This window comes from Amblyomma maculatum, chromosome 11 (assembly GCF_055883805.1).
Source record: "Amblyomma maculatum isolate TAMU_Amacu chromosome 11, ASM5588380v1, whole genome shotgun sequence".
In the NCBI taxonomy this organism is placed as follows: Eukaryota; Metazoa; Arthropoda; class Arachnida; order Ixodida; family Ixodidae; genus Amblyomma; species Amblyomma maculatum.
In genome coordinates, this window is record NC_139354.1 from 24,987,919 (window position 1) to 25,009,758 (window position 21,840).

Sequence of the window (21,840 nt, forward strand, 5' to 3'; positions counted from 1 at the left end):
CGCGATGTAGAGTGCTTCTCCCAGCTAAACCGCCGAATTCTCGCAGTTCAAATTTTGCACAGAAATGGTATTTTGTTGCTAGTATTTTTTAATACCAAATTTGTTTGGGGTACTTGCCTGATACCCGTGCTATGGTCTTTCCAGTTGTGATGTATGGATGCGAGAGTTGGACTGTGAAAAAGGCTGACCGCCGAAGAATTGACGCGTTTGAATTGTGGTGCTGGCGAAGACTCTTGAGAGTTCCTTGGACTGCCAGAAGATCAAATCAGTCGATATTGTCGACCATAAACCCTGACTGCTCATTGGAGGGTCAAATTCTAAAGTTCAAGCTCAGCTACTTTGGTCATCTGATGAGAAGAGAGGAGTCGCTGGAGAAAGATTTGATGTTGGGAAAGGTTGAGGATCGCCGGAGAAGGGGTAGGCAGCGAACGCGATGGTTAGATGGCATTCTCGAAGCATTGCAGATGAAGCTATGTGATGTTAAGAAGATAGTGAGAGACCGGAAAGCGTGGCGTGACATGGTCCATAGGGTCACGAAGAGTCGGACACGACTGAACGCCTGAACTGAACTGAACTGAACTGAACTTGCCTGATTCGATCAAAAGAAGTCAGATGTTCCCATCTTATGCGGCGGCGACGACGCCAGACGAGCAGCTGTCCCAGCAATGGTACTGGTGGCGCCACCTCATGCTGCTTACAACAACTCAAACGTTCTGCCAGAAACGTTCTTCCCCTCGTTTGCTGCTGCAGAGTTTTTGTAAGCAGCATGAGGTAGCGCCACCAGTACCATCGCTGGGGCAGCGGCTCGTTTGGCGTTGTCACCGCCACATAAGATGGGAACATCTGACTTCTTTTGATCGAATCAGGCAAGTACCCCAAACAAATTTGGTATAAAAAAAATACTAGCAACAAAATACCATTTCTGTGCAAAATTTGAACTGCGAGAATTCCGCGGTTTAGCTGGGAGAAGCATTCTACACTGCGCCTCTAATTGTGCAACAAGCTGTACTGTAGGACTTTTACTAGCTAGGCCTGAAAATGAAATGGCAGTATTAAGAGAGCACTTCTCCTCATTAAGAAAAATGGGCCTGCTTTTTATCTTTTTTTTTTTTTTTTTTTCAAGGGGATCACTAGTGTAAGTTCCTGAAGAAAGCTATGCCATCTGCATTTATTTATAACCCACTGCCAGTGTTATCCTGCACCTTGCTCACTGATAACCTACAAGGGAATACTAAGCTATTTATAGTAGAGTTGTGTTTTCTATTATTTTATTACTGCTTACGTTCTGTCCAGTGCCCTCTTCGAAGAAAAATGCTCCTCTTGCATCACTGATCAAGTGTTATTGGCTTTTCTACTAGATGGCCACTTTTTCTTTTAAGTTGTCGATTCACATTTGTACCCCGGTCCACATAGCTGTCTCTGCCTTTCTTTTGAAACATTATGTTATATTAATGGAAAGAAATGACACCCACAAAAAGGGAAAAAGAGCTCAGTTCTCGTTTATTGCCATTACACTTTTTTACATTCGATTGCCCAGTACCCAATGTTGAGGCTTCCGTATCTACTTCCTCAGCACTTGATGGAGTTCCCTCCGAGCACCCAAGGAGGGCAGACGTCTTTTTGAAAGCTGGTGTCTCACCCTGCGAACCTTGACCCGACGTCCCAAGCAGGGCCCCAGTTCGCGGAAAACTGTTTGTGTATGGCCGAGATAGTTGTGCAGAGGCTGTGAAGATGAGCCTCCCAGGAGACCAACGACACGTACCAGGCCCAGCGAGCCCCGCTTGCCAGGCTGCGATGGCCCCCTCCGCCAGCGAGCTCCCGTAAGATGCACGTGCAAGCCGAAGGTGAGACCATCAATAGAGGAGATCATAACCCGAATGAATGGACGAACATCATGAGTACCTATCATCCATCGAACGGAGCACAGCAGCAAAATCAAGATTCCGCCGAGGGGACCAACGGCTCACCGGTCCAGAGGAACACGACAACACACCCCGTATACCAGCCTAACAGAGCGCAGCTGCGAGAGATGCGTGGTGTTCTCTATTGCAATCGGCGGATGGCACAGCTTCCGCGACAGGCGTATAAAGTTGTGTTCAGGTCACAAACTGGACTCTACCTGCCAGAACTTCAACCACAGATCCTTCTTCGCAGCGTTCAGCCGCCGACATCTGACCCAACAACCAGCTGCAGCTCTACATCCATCCCAGCAACAAGACCTGCACGATGGCCACAGAAGACCAGGAACTCACAGTGAAGCTTGTACAAGTTAAGGCGAGCAGCTACGCAGGAAAAGAATACGCCATGGCAACATATCTCGTCCCGCCCGCCGAAAGCACACGGGCGGTCATTACCAATGCATATTGAGATGAAACAGAAGCCGAAATTATTGACGACCTAAAACGCCGAAACCCCTTCGAAGAGATTGTCGCAGCCAAACGCATGGGGCGTTCCAAATCCATAATGATCACCTCCGCATGGGGACCAGTTCCCAGGAAGATTATATGCTTTGGAAGGGTCCACCTATGCACCCCATACCGGCTCAGACCAGAAGGATGCACTAACTGTTGACATCCTGGACACCGATACAATGGGTGCCCAAAGCCAAGGCAAACCCAATGTCCTAGATGCGACAACGACCATCTGGAGAGCAAGAGAGCCGTGTGCATGCCAGCATGCATCCTGTTTGGAGCAGCCCACCTCATCGGGACAGGGAGATGCCAGGCTAAGCACCATCCCAGCAGGACCAAAGGCAAAGAACCGCCAATCGAGAGATCGCGCAGACAAAGCAGCACAAGAGGGAGAAGCTCTTCTCAGAGCTGAGCGGCCATGCTACGATGCAAGCAAGACAGACTATGAATAGACCTCACATGGGCAGACAGGGTCGCCCGCACCCAGGAATTCCAAGAACGGGAGCTGGCTCATCTACGGGAGGAGGTAAGACGCCTTCAACACCACCTTCATAACCCACACCCAACCCGCCCATCACATCCTTCCACTCGGCCCCCACCTTGGCAGCCCGCTCAGGTTCCGCCTCAGAAGCATCAGAATTCTCCCCCGCTAACACCCCCCTCCTTCGCCAGAAAAGAAGCACTTGAACCGCACTTGAAGCGCTGGAATCCTGGCTCGAAGCAAAACTGCAGGCGAAACTAGACCAGTTTAAACAGCAGATGAAGGAGTGATTTCAATCATTAGCTCAACAATTAGAAGCCAAATTCAACTCCATCCGCGAACAGCTCACCCCAAAGGTTGAAAACATGATTGAGACCGCAGTTGTGCTCATCATGAAACAGTCGATGCCAGACTGGCTGCACTCGCACTCCCCCACCACCACCCCCACATGATCCTTCCACACAATCCCGGAACCATGCCCCCTGCCGCCTGCACCCACTGGTGTGGGTGAGCAGTAGCATGGCAGCTAATTCATACCATCCAGCGTCAACCAAAAAGTTGCTATGCATTTGGCTCTGGAATTGTCGCAGCCTTCGGCGAAAGCGTGACCCTTCACACAGCTGTTAACAACACACCCATACCCCCCAGACTTGATCCTCCTACAGGACACACAAGTAGCCCTAAATATACCAGGCTATATCGCATATCACGCCACAAATAGGCAGAAACTAGCCAGCGTCACCACCTATGTTAAACGTGCATTCCGGCACTCTATCCAAAACTACACACATAGCGTGGCACAGGTCACCATTGAAGTCCTCCCCGAGGTTATCACTAAGGACTCTCTCATAGTAACCAAAGCTTATAATCCCCCCAGCAGCCCCACAACAGTCTGCACCAGCCTCATACAAATCATCACGCAAGATGCGAAAAATGCACCTTTATTGATAGGAGGAGACTTTTATTGCACCCATACAGACTGAGGCTAAACCGCACCAATGGTAGAGGACAAGCACTTTACAACCAGATAGAGTAGTCACAGCTGACTACCTCCAACGATTTCGACCTGCCCACGCGATAGGGCGAGGTTGGCCAAATGGACACCAGTCCCGACCTAACGCTGGGGAAACATCTCGGGTACCTGAAATGGGGACAAACACCAAGCACCCTAGGCAGTGATCACTACATCATAGCGCTCAACGTCACAGGGCCCAAAGGGTGAAAGCCTACATATAAACATCGCATTACAAATTGGGAGAAATTCAGAGAGCACCGTCAGCATCAATCCGCAGAGCCAGGGGAAACACTAGAAAACTGGATCCAACGCCTCCACGATAAGGACTCTCACACACAACGTTACACGACACAGTAAGACGTCCCCACGTTCGACGCAGATGGCTCAATTATTAGAAGCCCATGTCAGCTTAACTAAACGTCTCACCAGTCAAAAGCATAATAAGAAACATCAGGGGAAATTATGAGATCTTACCACACACATCAAAGAACATGGCAACCAGTTTTGCCGGCAAAACTGGACACAAATATGCGAAAGGTTACAAGGAAATCTTACCACTGCCCACGCATGGTAAGTGCTCAAACACCTTCTAGACCCCACCCAGAGCAAGATAATAAAACGTAACACTATCGCACACCTAACTCACCAGCACGAATATGACACGCAGTCACTGTTGGTGCAACTCAAACATATATACAGCACCCCGGGATAGCCGTAACCGCTAACACCTTATGCTGGCACAAATAATACTCATCTAGACGCAAAGATCATGTTCGCTGAAGTACAAACAGCACTCTAGAAACTTCGAAACACCACACCAGGGGAGAATAGTCACCAACGCCATACTCCAAAATCTGAAATCTTGATGACAGATCCCTTCATACACTCACAGACCTATTCAACCATGGGAAGATTATCCTTATACCAAAACTGAACAAGCCAATCACCCCTACGAACATGCGCCCTATATAGCTGACCTCTTGCGTCGGGAAACTCCTTGAACATGTCATGTTAGCACATCTTACCGCATACATGGACAAAACCTCACAGTACCCACATACTACACATACTATGCTAGGCTTTCGACCTCAGCTCTCCACTCAGGATGCCTTACTACAGGTAACTACAGACATATTCGACCCAAGCGTGCCAGCACACACGAACGCAATTCTAGCCACTGACTTAAAAAAAAGGTTTCAATAATGTCAAGCACACGGCCATTCTACAAGCACTGATGGACCTCAACGTAGGTACCAAGGTACACAGATATGTAAAGGCCTTCTTACAAAACCGAACAGCCACGCTGCACGTCGACAACATCCACACACAGCCCTACACGCTGGCCAGTGTAGGAACACCACAAGGCTCAGTCCTATCCCCTTCCTCTTTAATACAACGCTTATCCCTCTTGCCCATAGATTAGAAGCTATTCCCCACCTCCAGCGCACGCTATATGCTGACGACATCACTCTCTAGACAGCACATGGGTCTGGCGGACAAATCGAAAATGCCCTACAAATCGCAGCGGACACCATAGCTACTATCACGCATGCCATCGGTCTCTAATTTTCTCCAGAGAAATGCCGCCAAAAGGTGGGATCTACCACACGAACATTAAGATACACATCAAGGGTAGACGCGTCCCTCGTGTAAATACGCTGCTTATACTTGGTCTGTATCTACAGAACGACGGGAAGAACAAAGAGACACTAAAAAGGCTGAAACAAATCCTTGCCACAACAGTGCAACTAATAAGATGAGTCACGGGAAAGGCGCACGGACTCTGAGAAGCTGATACACTCCGCATAACCCATGCCTACACAGTTAGTCGTATCCTCTACGCGACCCCTTATTTTAGACTTACCGCAGGCGAAACTCAGCAGCTAGACGCCTGATTTAGCAAATGGCTCTGAATTTGCGAGGAAACACAAGAAACAGGAAACTGCTTACCCTGGGGCTGCACAATACAATATGTGAATTAAGTGAAGCACATCTTGAAGCCCAATGCATACGCCTTGCTGCCACACCCACATGTAGACAAACGGGGCACAAGCTTAACATCCAGATCCCTGCCAACGACCCAAAACTAAGCACGCTTCCATCCCACATCAGGGAATCTCTCTACGTCAAACCGCTACTTTGAAACATGCACCCTTGCGGGATGAAGGCCGCAGGACTGCACGGGCGAAAGCACTACACAAGTGGTACAGGGACGTTCCGGATACGGTCTGGATAGTTGCAGCTGTTGACAACCGGGGACCTACGATCATAGTATACCAGCCAAATACTGACCCCCTCAGTTTCAAACTGCTACCAGGCACCACAGCAGAAGAGGCTCGAGAGACCGCCATCACCATGGCTCTGACAGACACCAGTGCCAACTACATCATCAGTGACTCCAAAACCGCAATCTTAAATTAGGCTAGAGGCAGAGTACACCTCTCTGCCAAGTGTCTGCTAGCCACACTAACCCCCCATGTCCCCCGACGCGCTGAGCTCATCTGGGTGCCTGCGCACTCGGGATATCCCGGCAACGAGGCTGCCGAATCCTTAGCCCGAGGGACGAGAAACTGGCCACTGGAACTCGAGAGGGATTTCTCGAAGGAGCGCATGCATACCTTCGCTGCGCTCACCGCACACTCCCGCGCTGGTGTGCAGGTACCCACCACCAAACTCCTCCCTTACAACCAGGGAACAGCATCTCTGGCGACGATTGCAAACGAGGACCCTCCCCACTCCCTCCCCATTACCTCACTATCAATCAATCCCGCCAACCTACCCCCCTTGTCAATCCCCTAAAGCAACACCAACCCATTCCTACTAACTTGCCCGGCGTCTCCTCCCCCCGGCGCATTGGTGCCACTCCGGACTTGGGAAGACTGGGAGACTACACTATGCTTCAAGGACTCGCCGAAGCAAAAGATGACAGTTCGTCGGGCTGCCGATGTCATGGACGGCCTGAACATGAACATTTGAGTGCAGTGGGGCCATGTGGGGACCCAGGGGGTTCCGAATACCCTTGCGTCTAATAAAAGTTTCGTCCTCCTCCTCCTCAGCACTTGGAAATCAGTCCGGCTGACACCACACCCTTCATTTGAATGCTACATTGACAAACAACTTTCCTTACTATTTACGACTGGCCATTAATTTGTACTGAGACCATTGGGGCTTCTTTAAAACAGCCCCGCTGGGTTGGCGCAGTGGTTAGGGCGCTCGACAACTGTGCCCAAGGATGCGGGATATAATCCCGGTCTCGGCGGCCACTTTTTGATGGAGGCGAGAAGCAAGACGTCCATGTGCTGTGCGATGTCGATGCACGTTTAAGAACGCCAGGTGGTCGAAATTTCTGGAGCCCTCCATCTACGGCGTCTGTCATAGCCTGAGTCACTTTGGGATGGTTAAACCCCATAAACAAACAAACAAAACTTTGCAGCTCATATTATTTGAGCATCGTAGCGAAATGTACAGGAGAACAAGTTACCTTTGCAATATCACCTAAACACCACTTACATTGTAAAGCGTGCTCAATCCTTTGCCCTGCTTTTCTCGTGGATGCAAAACCTCTTGTTTTATTCTTCTCAAAATAGAGGCCTTCTTGAAGACATATTGTATCTCTTGTCAGGATCTGGAATGATTACTTAAATTCTTTAAACATTTAAATAATGTGATTAATTTAAAATTTGAATTAGACTAATTAATTTCCAAACATTTTTTTCCCCCATTTGCTCTCCTTATCTTTGGCCTGCTTTTCTCGTGGATGCAAAACCTCTTGCTTTATTCTTCTCAAAATAGAGGCCTTCTTGAAGACATATTGTATCTCTTGTCAGGATCTGGAATGATTACTTAAAGTCTTTAAACATTTAAATAATGTAATTAATTTAAAATTGGTAATTAGACTAATTAATTTTTCAAAGGTTTTTTTTTTTTTTTCTTTCCATTTGCTCTCCCTATTTAAAGCACTTAGCCACTTTTACTTCTTTATCTCAACAGAGTAGTTTATGGTTGAAGGTTTTGTTATTTCGTAAAAATCTATTGGTCTTATTATGTCCCTCATATATATATTTTTTTTTCTCATCACTATTTTTAGTTATCTTGAAGTGATGTGACCTAACTGCTTAATTCGTTCTCTAAACCAGGGCTGTGCCTTAGAGGGCCACAAGAGTCTGTTTGCATCTAGACTGAAGAAGCAAGGTTCGAGTCAACAGCACGTCCTGTCAAAACTGACCCCATCGACACAGTCAAGCTCGGTCCTCTTGAAGGATGACCACGAGGCGGTTCACTTGGAAAACCTTGGACGGCTTGAGGCCATGTCGCACGAGGAGAAGGTTAAGGCGCAGCAGGAGTTGCTCTCTCGGCTCGGTGCGAATGATTTTTTGGTCCACATTCAGTCATTGAAATGCTACAATTTGAAATGAATGTCTGGCGTAAACGTGGTTCTAGCTATGCTACGACCAGTTGGCTTAGTTACATACTGTAGACTGTGGGTAAAACTTTGTTTCAGTTATCAGGAGTGTATATTAATATGACACAAAACGAAACATGTTTTGCATTATGGATATCTGCCAAAATAAAGAGCATTTTGGAACTCTATTTTTTTTTTGACAAATCTAGCTATATAAGTATTAGCATAGGTAAAGTATGGTTCAAAAGCACTAATTTGTTTTTTCCACCAGCAGTCTTCAAATGTTTGCGTGCCCCGCTGTGATAGTGCAGTTGTTGGGATGCTCGACTACTGTTCCCAAGAGGGATCGAATCCCGACCGTGGCGGCCGCTTTTTGATGGAGACGAAAAGCAAGGCGCCCGTATGCTGTGTGATGTGCTGTGCGATAAAGAACCCCAGGTGGTCGAAATTTCCAGAACCTTCCCTCATGAACCAAGAGCATTGGAGTGTACAGAAAGCTTGAAATAGGTGAAAGTATGGTAATATGCATTGAAAAAATATCCAGCCAACCAAAGTTTGGAAATTTGTCCGAATGAACTGTAAGCACAAATTGTCCGAAATTTAGTTATAGTGAGCTTATTGGGCTGCTATAATCATCTTAATGCGCTAGCTTTTGGTCGGCTTTTCTATTCATTTTTTTTTTCTAGCTTGAAAATGCTCACGTCAGCTTTAGATTTAGTGTGTGACCCAGCGCAGTTAGTGCCTGCCCGTCACAGAGAAGTTGACATTGCGATGTCACTGCAGAGTGTAAACCTTGGAGCTGATTTTTAGAAGCCTTAGTTTTAATGTCCCATAGCAATTAAGGTTGCCATTCTGGCTTGTGGTGCACTGCTTCTGCCTCTTTCGTTGTGATATGAAAGTACTATTTTTTGGCCTTCCGGAATGTATAATTATACTTAGGTGCTTTATATTCCTTTATTCAATTTCTTTTATCTTTTTCTCTCTATTTTAGACCCCAAAACAGTTGCTTTCTTGAGGTCCCGACGAAAGCCTCCGGAATCACATATCTCGGAAAAAAAGGCCGATCACGACAAGGCTTCAAGCGACAGCCGACCCAATGCTGCTGCATCAAGCCCGAAGGCATCGGGTACGATGAGCCTCCTGACATGGTGGCGGGTTTTCACAAAACGGATGGCATGTGTACGGCAAAGAAATGCATTGAGGATGGCATTTCGAAGTACTTTGCACAAAACGAGCAGGACAATTGGTCCAACAGTCTGCTCCACCCAGTTTCGAAACGACATTTTTCAGCAGTTTTTTTCGCGCATTTTTTTCCGTCATCGGTACCACAGTGTGTATGCTCATGTAAGAGCCTAGATTTTAGGCATGCTTCTTCCTTCAAACTATTGCCCCCCGTGGGAACATTGTAATCTTTATGGCAGCTCGCGGAATCCGCCAAAATAGCCCGCAAAACGAACTCGGTTTGAGAACCTCTGCTCTATGTCTTGGTAAAGCCTGCATTCTTCTATTATTTTAAGACTGTGTATGTAGTGATTAGGTTTTCGATATAATTTGCCAAAGAGTCACACTTCTTAGAGTAGAAGTGCTTCTCTGTGAATGTTGCTTGTGAAAGTGGAGGTCAGCCAGTTAGTCAAGCAGGGAGATTTCACTCGTGGTTTTTGTGAAAAGGCTTGTGATGTAGTTCTATCTTTGCAAAAATATACTTTTTAATAGTAGGATGTCAGTATATATATATATATATATATATATATATATATATATATACATTTGGAAGGGTTGCTTTGTAACTCGTTTATCTTGCTCTGTTGTCGCTGTTGTATAAACTAAATAAAAAGAAAATATACCACCTTTTCAGAGGCAACTGCTGCACTGTTCTCTTCAAAGCCAAAGCAAGAATGTCCTGAAACGAGGGCTTCTAAAGCAGGTCCTGTGGCTGCTGTCAGACCCAAAGACGGGGATCTCGCTGCATCTGAAATCAGTGCTGACATCACTGAGACAGCTGGTACTGAAGAGCCAGTCCTGAGTAAGTTTGAATTTTTTTATTTTTTTTTTTTGCATTTTGTCAGCATTCATTGTCACATGCTAAGTTTTGCACCAGAATGAGAAAGCATTAAGGTCAGATTGAAGCAATTGCTTGTCTTGGTAATTTGTTATTTCCAATCAAAGAATGCCGTCATTGGCGAAAAAAATGTATAGAATGAAGGTTACTGGTTGATTTATAAAGATAAGAAAAAACGAACAGAGAAAGGGTGGGGACAGGTGGGAAAAATGCTGGAAAGAACAAAGTGAACGGAGTAATTAACACCGTTTACTGTAAAAGAACCTGCTTATGGGGCAAAAGGAGAAGTTCCATTCATTTTAAAACCTTAGTGTTTAATCTTTACGTTCACAGTTTTAGTAACTAAAGATGATGGGAAACCTTATCAAATGCCGTAACGAAATAGAGAAAAATGCAGTCAGTTATTGAGCAACAGGCCAAAATTGCATGAACTTTATGTGTTAATAAAAGAAGCTGTGTTTCGCATGAATAAGAAAGCATGCTTACATGGGCAAAAAAATAAGTTAGATTCAAGAAAACTGACAATGTGTGGAAAGAAAATATGCTCCAATTTTTTGCATGGGATCGTGGTGATACTATATATACGGGCTGATAGTTAAAAGGTGAATGTCTATTACCAGGTTCGAGAGCAGCCGGTAATTCGCTGTTTTCCATTGACTGCTTCGCAGTGTACATGTACTCCACTTTCGCTGTTTCCTGTCAATGCGTTGCGCTGATGCCTTTAATTAGCTTCATTTTGTACTAACGCTTTGCTGTGCCATTTAGCAAAGCACTAATTCATACTAAAAATAGGGAAAAACAGGGAGCTAATCTCTCTGTTACATCTTATAAGATCAAGTATCCGACCATGAAAATTTTCTGTTGTTTACAAAAGGGAACACTCTGGCATTTGCCAACTCAGAAGTATAGCCTGTTCCTTTCACAGCAGCCTTTGTGGCTGTAGCATCATGCTTTCATGCGTGCCTGTCCATCCAGTTTTTTTGCGCCAATGCAGAGAAAGACAAAGTTTTCTCCGTGAATGTTGATCTAGGGTCCGGCAGTACAGTAGTGATGAACTAAGAAGAATTGGAATGTTCACCTTTTGCACGCACAGCTCACACTTGAGCGGTAAGATATGGCCTTCTTTTGCAGAAAAAGGTCCTCTTTGATATTTCACATCGTAGTGATTTTTGTTTTTGTGTGTGTGTGTGTGTGTGTGTTTGTTATTTACAGTTTGAAATCGCCCTCGTTTCATTATTTTTTTCAGTGTCAAGCATGATGAATCAAAGAAGTTTGCAAAACATTTGCATGAAAGCAGTGCGAAAAAAAAAAAGGAAGTAAGATTAGGTTTCTGTAAGCCAAACTGTGACCATTTTTTCTATGTAGTCTCTGTGTGCACTTTTGACCTGTCACGGTTCCTATAGCTGGTAAAGTTGAAATTTCCGGCACTTCTTCATGTTGCTTTTACGTGGCAGATGTTGTCCCCTGCAGCAGCACTATACACAATCGATAAGCATTCGATATAAGATAGCTCCTGAAGTGTAATCCATGCTCGTTGCTCATGTCTCTCTGCTGCAACCTGCAGATGAAGATGAGTTGCCGATCAAACCGTCAGAAGCAGCAAAGCAGTGGCTCAACATGAATGAGGTCGAAGAAGAGAAGCTGAAGTGGATGACCATGCTGCCGCCAGTTAAGGCTACAAACTCCCAGGTAGTAAAATTAGGCTTTTGTTGTCCTTGTAAAATTTTTTATGGGCCTGTTTGTTTATTTGAGCTTAGGTAAAGCGCATGCTCCATGCTGACACGAGAATGCTCAGAGTGTGGAAACCAGCTCTAAGTGATAACTTTTGCAAGAACATAATTTTTGCTTATTTGTTTGTTTCTGGCGAATCACATAATTGTCATAAAAATTGTTACTTTTAGAATATGGGCAAAATTTTGACTGCTAACTTTGCGAAAAAAGAAGTCTTTGTCTCGAGCGTCTGTCCCTTAGTGAAATCTCAGGAAACCAACAGCAAGCGTAACCACTGTCCTCAGAGGTTTTGAAAATGCGGTGCGAGTCAAGTTCTGAATTTGCTGAGGAAATGAAGCGAGCTGATGAAGACATTTTTAGGTTCTGGTTGAGGCTGAAGAATTGGGTAGGCATTGCCATTTGAGTTGCTTCCCGAAATGTTCTCTGCCCAACCATGGTTAGAGCATTTGGCGGCTGATTTCGAAGACCCAGGTTTTATCCCGGCCTTGGCACTTGCATTTTGGTGGAGGCAAAATGAAAGGTTCCTGTGTGCTGTGCAATGACGGTGCACTTTAAAGGACATCAGGTGGCCGAACTTACACGGAGCTCTCCACTATGGTGTCCCTCATAGTCAGAGACACTTTAGAATGTTAGACCCTATAAACCTGACCAAACTGAAATATCCTCGTTCAGGAACAAAAAGTCATTAGTGCATTCTGCCATGGTTCGTGCCACGCAAGTGGTCATCATATACGAGCATTGAACCAAATTCCTTTCTTCTTTACAGCGTCGTAAAGCTTGCTCACCAAATGTTCTTAGACTGCAGCATTAGTTGAATTCACAGAATACTGAGCTCAATTAGTCTCATACGGTACTTGATGCAAATGTGTGGTTAGGTTCCAGACACTCTACTAGCACAGGTGTTCTGTACAAAACACCCATTCGCACGATAAAAACATGTCTGCCGTCCTGTTAAAGAAAGGTCAGTTACCTTCCCTCTAAAAAAAATCTATGTGAACTCACTTTCCGGACATCTCTCATGCTGTGCTGTTTTTCGTGTCCCACAGGATGGAGCGCCCTGCGTTGGGCGCTTTGACTTTGAAGGAGAGTTGGTGCCGCCCACTGAAGAAGTGCCTGTGCACAAGGGCTTGCACCACCACGGGGAGCAACCTGAGGTGAGTTCTTATTTTTAACCTACAGGCACTCTTTCTCTAGATCTCCATTTATTTTCTCATACCTCACCTTTTTTCAATACTTCTCACGCAAAATGAAACATAAAACATAGAGGGAGTACTGCAGTTACATTGTTAAGGGATTAAAGTTATGCTTTTAAATTAGAAAACAAAGAGTACTCTTACTTTACACCACGATATGGCTCCCAAAGGTTCAATTATTCCTTAAAAAGGGATTATATGGAATTACTCCCTTAACTTGGAAAAGGGTGTATACTTTTACATTTCACTGCCATTTGAGACTCAAAGGTGCAATTACTCCTTAAAATGAGATTAAATAGTATTGCTCCCTTAAATTGGAAAAGGAATACTTTTACTTTTCACTAGCATGTAGTGCCCAAGGGTGCAATTACTCCTTGAAAAGCGAGTAAATTTAATTACTCCCTTAAATTAGGAAAGAAAGCATATTTTTAAACTTCACTACCATTTTGCACCCAAAGGTGCATCTGTTGCCACTTTGTGCTTGGGTAAGAAAATCAGACGAGCAACTGACACCTCTTTTCTTGACTTTGCAGATGGCTGGATACAGCAGTGCGGAAATTCTGCGCTTCCTACGCAGCCAAGTGCGCTCGCAGCGTCTGTTGGCACTCCAGCTGCTGGAACGTATTCTTACCAAAGTGAGCGTTTCCTGGTTTAATTTACTTCTTGTTTTTAGGCTTAAGTAGGCACTTTTGTTTTTGTTTCCTTCTCAGTGGGAGTGAATTGCAGTGAATGTATCACCCACTCATTCTTTGCTTCAGCTGTTAGAAATACAATTAGCAGTGAGCTCCACGTGCTCAAAAATTAGAGCGCACAATGAGGTGAAGCAACGAAGGCAGCTCTCATTTGCTCCATTGCCTACTAAGAAAGCTGCATGCCTTGGAACGGCCTGGGAATAGATGTGAACGCTAAACAGTGATGCTAGTTGTGATGCTAGTTGCTGAATTACTGAAAAGACTGAATTGCTGCAAAATTTTAAGAATTAATATGCGAGCTCATGCATGTTTATCTGTAGCACGGCAGCCCGATTCATCTGTCAAACTCATTTATGCGCAGTTGGTTAATTCTCAAATTCTTAATTAAGTTGTTTTCCAACCGAAACTCAGCTACTCACCAGCCCTAAATTATCCAGCCAGGATAATATCTAGCATCCATTCCACAATTTGCCCTAGTGCATCTGTGGGAGCAACTGCTAAAATTTGCTGAAATGCCTTTGGATGGCATTTTGGTAAGTCTGAAAGTTTGGCTGTTTCCTGTGACAGCTGCAGAAACCAGCTAATTAAAAAACTTTTTTTTCCAGCACTGGCTTGGCCATTATGTTGGACGGCTAGAAGGGGGTGACCTGCTGATGCAGCTTCTGCACTCGGGTTTGGCACCTCTCGTGCGGTCCGCGCTCGACGACCGAGCAACTGTGGACATGGCACTCGTTGTTCTGCAGGCATTGCTAGTCTCTCAACCTCAGCAGGTAAGCACTGAAGATACATGTAGCACTCCAGAGAGAGCGTGTAACGCAAAGGAAACATAAAAAGTCACTGTCACATAGCCACCAGTGCTTGTTTACAATGAACGAGCTCCTGCATGGTGTTGTTTTTCCAATGACATGCACACGTATGCATGCTGATGAAGGTGACAGCATCCGAAACACAGCGCTAGGGACTGTCAATGTGACACGTAAAATTTATTTATTAGTTATTTATTCATTTAAAGTAGTGCGATGACATCATGTGACCATGCAGCAAGTATCATCATTCTCTTGACCATTCAGACAACTTGGTGACATCACGGGACATTACGGCATCATCTCTCTCGCTACCTGTCATTGAATTTTGTGACTAGCCATGTTATACCTCGGCCAATCGGTGAAAATTTTATAAGTAACCACACTATGTTTTGACTAGGCACCGGACTTTGCAACTAATCACATCGTTTATTTATTTTTTCGTGCTGAAGCTTCTAGTGCCCCATCATTATAGTCACATTAATTGTCTGAGATTGTGCGAGGATTGACCAAAATGTCCATGGTGGCTGTAATCGTTAATCTTGCAGGCACTGTTTAGCAGGGCATTTCTGTGGCGACGTGGTCATCGTACCTTCTTCTTGAGGCCTGACACCGAGCATGAAAATGCGAGTGAAATTCCGGATGTGGACTTCTCGCAGATGGACCTTGTGCAGGTAAAAAGGAAGTTTGTAAACGCTCAATAATTTGAACTTGCAAGATAAAAAAAAAATGTCACTCTTATCCGAAGTTCGAATTAGCAAATGACCTCTGAAAACTATCGTACGCGGCAAATTGGCAAATTTATGCAGTAAAAGACTAGGCAACGATCGCCTACTTTTGGGATGAGAAGAGTGTGACGGTAATCATTTTTCGTATTTTCATTGACACTTCATTACACATGCACTATTCGAATTATCTTCTAGTTTCGATTTATTTGCATACAGTCGTCGACTGATTTTGCGGGCCCTTCTATCATTATATCTTGAGTGAAACGGGCAGTCACTGAGATTGGCAGTCACTCTATATCCTGCCAGGCGCTACTGCGGATGGACCTGTTGCCACGTCTGCACTATGTCCTGAAGACATCCCGACCAGGTGCTGCAGGTGTGGCATCCGCATTGTTGGTCATGGCGAGAATGGCACGGCACTCTGTGGAAGCTGCAACAAAGGTGATTACTAGTGACTGTCACATTTACCTTAGGGCCTCACCTGGCCGTAAGTATCCGGTTGAAGGCTTACAGGGTGCGGCCATAATTTTTGTAACGACCCCTTATGTAATGCCCCTCATTGAGCTTTTAAAGTAAATAAATAAAATGAAATTGTGAAGGAAAGTGTATATGGGCAAGAAATAGGTAATACTCTTGAGATGGCGAAGTATGTGTCCATGATTGTAAGCCTACGATTGTATGCTACAGAGAGACCTGTGGAAGGAACGTAAAATTGTAGCCGTGCTTGTGCCCGCAGTAGCAAGCTATTCATCAACATGTCGTGGGTACACCTTGGTTTGCTTGGAATAATGTTCAGAGAATAGTCTTTCCTAATATAGTGCTGTAAAACAGCATAATTCGCTCGTGCTTAATATTTTCGTCATTACATAATACTTTTTTTTTTTTCGTTACCTGAGCAACGCCTTGCAGAGCTGATGCATTTTCGAATGACTAATACGATCATATTTTTGGATAATACGATTGCAAAAATATTTGAAACACTCACATGGTTTCAAATTTCCCTCCAAGAGGCAGTGAAAAAGTTTCAGTGGTGGGTGATAATAGCTGCAGTAGTGGTAACACTCGTGGTGTTAAGTTACCAGTACTGTTTCCTTGCCAGTCTGTTACCAGTACTAGTACCATTAAAGTTTCGTTAATGAGTTGATGCAAAGACCCTTGGTCCCAACTTGTAATTCCATGATGCTTTTATAGGTCGTTTGGTATATATGTAGAGCGAAAAATGTTTTGTGAAATCCCACCATCAAAAGTGCAAATTGCAATCCTCTCACAGGTGCTATATCATCCGCACTTGATGACTCTCATCTTTGAAGAGTTCCTGCCTGCACATTGGAGTTCGCCTGGCAAGTATTTATTTTATTTATTTATTGAAGTCCTCAAATGCTCCTAATAGATGTATTATACGAGGAGCAGTACAGTACAAGTAGAGCCTCTCTATAGTAAAGCTACTGGGGCCGGCAAAAATCTTTACTATATCACAATCTTTACTTTACCAGTTGGTGATGATGTAGTCCGAAAAATGCTGTCTGCTAAAAATGGCTACTTACTGAACACGTCTTATTGCGTAGCGAAAAAAAGACTTGTCGTCTCTTCTTGCCATTTTCTTCTTTCAGTTATAATATTTCTTGATTACATCTTGCGGAATTACCTCTTGAACATCAGGGAAATGTGGCTACAAATACAGCCGAATTAGATTTCATGCAAAAATAAAGCCTTGCATGAACACGGCAACATCTTCCACTGTTATTATCTTTTAAGAGGCAACAGATGATAAATGCGCGCGGCAATCAAGCGCTGCAAAACCGCACACACCGCACCCCCACTTCCTGCCACCGCTGCCTCGTGCTTCGCACTGCACAGTTCTGCGAATGTCTGACCGTTTCTTTCCTTCCCTATTTCTCATTACGCTATTACTCTCTTTTATTTTCTGAACGGACCGCACCGCCTTCTTTTCATGTTTGTACACAGCTTTACTTTTTATTTTTTTTACTATGCACTGCATGCTTTCCCTCTCAGCTCAAAGGCCTACGTAAAGTTGGCTTCTCCTGTGTGCTGCTAAGCCTGGTGGTAAAGGCATTTTAAAAAAAATACTCTGTGTTTCTTTTCTTTCTTAAAAACATTTGCCTCGGGGATCTTAGGTATCACACGTGTGGCAATACCACTTCGTGGGAAGTTGTCGTCATGACCAGACACGCTTTACTATAACTGATTCTTACCAAATATATCTTAACTCTAAAGGGGGGGGAAATGTACAGTCGTCTACGAAAGATGAACTGGGACTTCAGTTTAACTTTACTATAACCGAGTTTACTATATTGGGGTTCTACAGAATAAAACAGAAATGACTAACATCGTGTTTAAAACATATTTTCAGTGGAAATAGTTTTTGTGTGCTTATTGGGAACACCAGGAAGACTACAAGAAACCACCTTTCTACCATGAATTGCGTTTGGTGCAAGCTTTACAGGCTGCAGCACACATTCATATGAAGAAAACAGTCCCGTTTGTACCCAGCATGTGTTTGCAGAAGGCCCACACACAGGTTGATGTATTGATATGAAGTTTTTTGAGAAGCTTTATTAGTGAAGATGTGAACACTGCGATGGAACTTGCCGTCACTGGCATTTTAGGTTATCGTTTGAGCTTACCGTCCCTAGTTTTTTTTATGTAATGTGTCAGTATAGGAAATTGCAGGTATCAGAGAGTAATGCATTAGTCTACAATGTGAAGCATTACTTGTAGTAAACGACCGGTTCTTTTCCAGTTGTTGTCAAGGGGAAGATGGCCGAAGCGTATGGCAACCCAATGTGGCCAGCCCTAGAGTTGGTTCGAACCATTGCCGCTGCCGGAAAGGAGCTGGCTGAAGTGTTGGTGAGCATTCATATCTCCTCATTTATATTGTTACAGGGCGGCAAGCCGATGAAGAAAGAAAACAGGACATGACTGATGGCGATAGTAGATGACGTTTAATGAATGATGGCGGACCTAGCACGAGCACGCCTGCCCATGCCAATGCTCACTTCTTCTTCCGCGCCCGTAACACTACTCGGGGCCACCGAGCGACCGTCCCGATCAGTTGGACGAAGAAGTCAAAGTTGATCAGATGTATGACATGACGATGATCTTGTGTGCATCGGTGAAAACAGAAGAGAAAGAAGGTAACGGCTTGCCGCCATGATGATAGATGAAGCCTGGCCCGGAAGCTTTCGCTGCAGCGGTCGCCAGGATTTGACAGCTGGGTCCTAGGCACGCATCAAACGGCAAAGGCGGGGGCGATGTCTTCACATGTGTATTGTATCGAGTCGGTGGGTTCGTATGGCCGGCGTCTTGGGTCGTTCGGATCCTTTGGTCAGGCCTTTCATGAACTCGCTTGTTCGGGGCGTCTTGGATCGGTGAGGGTCGGAACGTCGGGCTATTTGTCTTTCTTTGTGTCTTGTGATCAGGGCGGAGTACTGAGTGGGGGGTGGAGAACGGCAATGTCGAGTCCGGCTGGCTGGGGAACCGCCAAGCGATGTGTCGTCCCAGGAACCCACTGTCGACGATGCAAGACGACACAGGACGCCGAAGCTCCGGGCCAGTATGATGAGTGATGATGACGTACCCCGCACCTCCAACTAAATGTTACGGGGCGGCAAGCCGATGAAGAAAAGAAACAGGACATGACTGATGGCGATGGTAGTTGATGTTTAATGAATAATGGCAAACCTAGCGCGAGCGCGCCTGCCCACGCCAGTGCTCACTTCTTCTTCCGTGCCTGTAACAATATTTTTTTTTAGGTTTTTTCTTTTTCTGTAAATGTATTTCTGAACACCCTCTGGAAAAAGATGTTGCACTGGAGGAGGGTGGCGATAAGTGTTTTAAATGCGTAAGCTAAGCTGCGCATACGACGAGGAATGTATCGGCATTCTTGGCAGATATTATAAAAGCATTTTATGGCGAAAACTTCAGTCGTTGCATCATTAGCAATGAAAACAGATGTGGCGTTACGGAAGTGAGCCCTTCTCTCTCAACATTTATGTAAACCTTAGCCTTCCGTTTTGTTAGAAAACTTGTCCTTTTTCTTTTTTTTTGTTCAGAGTGCTTCCTTTTTTGTTTTTTACAGGCGTTCAGAGAATGACATTAATAAAGTTGCCCTGTTTTCATTCTGACAATCGCTTTCAACCCCTACACTGATTTTTCAGATGCAGACTTACCCTCTCGGACAGTCTTTGGCTGCTTACCTGGCCTTGGAGCCCAGGTATGTGTGTGCAACTTTTATGCCCAAGTTATACTAATTACTAGCCAGTTGCAGTCTATATATTACTTTTATAATAGAAGTGAATACGCCTTTGTTTTGTATTTATTATTACGCAAGGTTTATACTCTGGTTCTTAAATATAGAAGCAGAAATGGTTAGTTTCTACACCCTCGGTGAAGTTTATAAGCAAAATAAGTCTGTTGTAAGCAGTTCAACACCAGATTTTTTTATTTATTTTTTTAATAATGCACCGCTTGCAAGTGGCTTTCTGAAGGGTCTAAGAAACAAATTTAACAAAACTGAAGCGAACTCTTTAGTAGAGCTCAAGATGTTTGTATCGTCAGAGCACGCAGTGTGTATGTGGAACCCGAAACCAAAACCTAAGTGCTGCCGTGTCTAATTCACATTTGTCCTAAATACGCTGAATCTGCCGTCATTTCGTTTTAGGATGTATTCTAGTATATTACATTGACTGGCTTGTTTTTCATTTACTTTTTTATTCATTTTCACATATGTTAAGCTCACTGCTTCTCCATGCAGTGCCAGCCAGCTGCCAACCACGGACTGCCTGAATCTGGCCCTGGAAGCTCTGAGAACATGGCGCATCTTTCTCGCTTACGGCCTAGGCGGAGATCTTTGTTTGTGAGTGCTTGCCCTGTTTTGCTTCATTTTCCTCTTCGTGTTGTGTTTTAATTTGTCTCACACCACGAGGAATTCTGAGGCACCAAATTATTGAGGCAAAACAAGCCTGACAAGCCCAACAGGTAACGAGGTGCACGAGAAAGTAGAGATGTTTTTGGGCGGCCAGCATCTAAATATTTACCTGATGCCTCCGAATTACGCGTCACTCTTGAATTCGGGGTATTTGCTTTATTTTGATTTCCATCTCCTACAGTAGAGTTTCTGATAACTGTACTGCATGCAATTTCTTGTATGGGGTGTTTAAGTGATGATGGCGATGATGGTTAGCTAGTACGACCCCGCTTTTTGACAGTTGTTTGTGTTTGCACCAATCCAGTGACCTCTACTCCGTAGTGGCGAGAAGACTGCAGCTGTTTTCAACTCTGGATTTGGATGGAGTGCCCTTTGACCTTGAATACGGCGGCCACTTGCTGCACTGCCTGGCTATGCTGCCCGCAGAGGTCATGCTGTCGACCTTGGTTGGACTGAGTGCCTCACTGAACTTTGTCTGCACTCGCTGGCTGACCCTGCTTGCCAGGGCAAGCGACCTGCACTCTGTTCAGGTCAAGAATCACTTTGTTAACTTGTAACTTGCAGTTTGGATGGTCGCCTACCCTTTTTGTGTCCCATCTTTATGAATGTTTAATTACGAATCTGTTGACACAAATCAACTTCAACTTTGTTTTTGTTTTTTCCTCGCTGTCCTCTTGAAGTTTGTTCTTTTAGCTCCCTTAATAGGCACCATACTCCTCTTTTTTTTTTATTTGGATGCCTCACCAAGCGTGTTCTCTGTTATCATATTAAAAGGCATTTTGTCATTTTCTGCTGGTCTAACATTGCGGGCTTCAAAATGGAACACTTTCGTCACCAGGTTTTCTGGGAGACAGTACACGCAAGGCATCGACAAGTATGTGGTCAAGAAAGAAGATGAACTGCGACGTAGTGGTGCACAATTGATTGTCTATGCTCTGAAAGTGGCACCCATATTGCACCAAGTCTGCCCCAGTAGCATCCGTCACACTAATAATGTAGATGGCTTAAGCAGAATGCCTGTGGTGTAAATAACTGACACATTGTAAAATTTGATTAGCGCACCTTTAAAATAGCCTTCATGTGTTGACTCTAGGTTTGTAGCGGAAGTGCTTAATCATCCTTGCTTTTTCTTCGCCTGGCTTTCTTTTTTTTTTTTCCTTCCTGCTTTCCTGTCTATCTCTCCCTTCCCTTCTTCATTCATTTCTTTCCCCTGACCAGGCAGGAGTATACACAGTGGCGGCCATGTTGCATTGCCTGTCGTCCCTTTCGGAGCTCAATGCCCCGCCGGACGCTGCTGTGGTGAATGCCGTGCTGCTGCTTCTCAAATCACAGCTTGCCGGGCAGATTACATCGCAAATGAGGTGATTGGCTTTCCTC

At 44.7% G+C, this 21,840-nt stretch overlaps 1 protein-coding gene across 3 annotated transcripts in view; it reads left to right on the forward strand.

The window, feature by feature from the left end:
* LOC146173181 (RNA polymerase II-associated protein 1) overlaps positions 1-21,840 on the forward strand; it is a 41,096-nt gene that overhangs the window by 2,094 nt on the left and 17,162 nt on the right. For 2 of the 3 annotated variants that reach the window (XM_084583935.1, XM_084583933.1), the window contains exons 3-17: positions 8,044-8,266; positions 9,301-9,435; positions 10,165-10,332; positions 11,933-12,060; positions 13,146-13,253; positions 13,826-13,927; positions 14,590-14,754; positions 15,336-15,461; positions 15,822-15,956; positions 16,786-16,855; positions 18,277-18,383; positions 19,694-19,749; positions 20,290-20,391; positions 20,768-20,993; positions 21,682-21,824. In XM_084583935.1, the coding sequence (XP_084440061.1) occupies positions 8,044-8,266; positions 9,301-9,435; positions 10,165-10,332; positions 11,933-12,060; positions 13,146-13,253; positions 13,826-13,927; positions 14,590-14,754; positions 15,336-15,461; positions 15,822-15,956; positions 16,786-16,855; positions 18,277-18,383; positions 19,694-19,749; positions 20,290-20,391; positions 20,768-20,993; positions 21,682-21,824 (1,994 nt within the window). The remainder of the gene's footprint in view (positions 1-8,043; positions 8,267-9,300; positions 9,436-10,164; positions 10,333-11,932; positions 12,061-13,145; positions 13,254-13,825; positions 13,928-14,589; positions 14,755-15,335; positions 15,462-15,821; positions 15,957-16,785; positions 16,856-18,276; positions 18,384-19,693; positions 19,750-20,289; positions 20,392-20,767; positions 20,994-21,681; positions 21,825-21,840) is intronic. The other variant, XM_084583934.1, reaches the window with a different exon arrangement.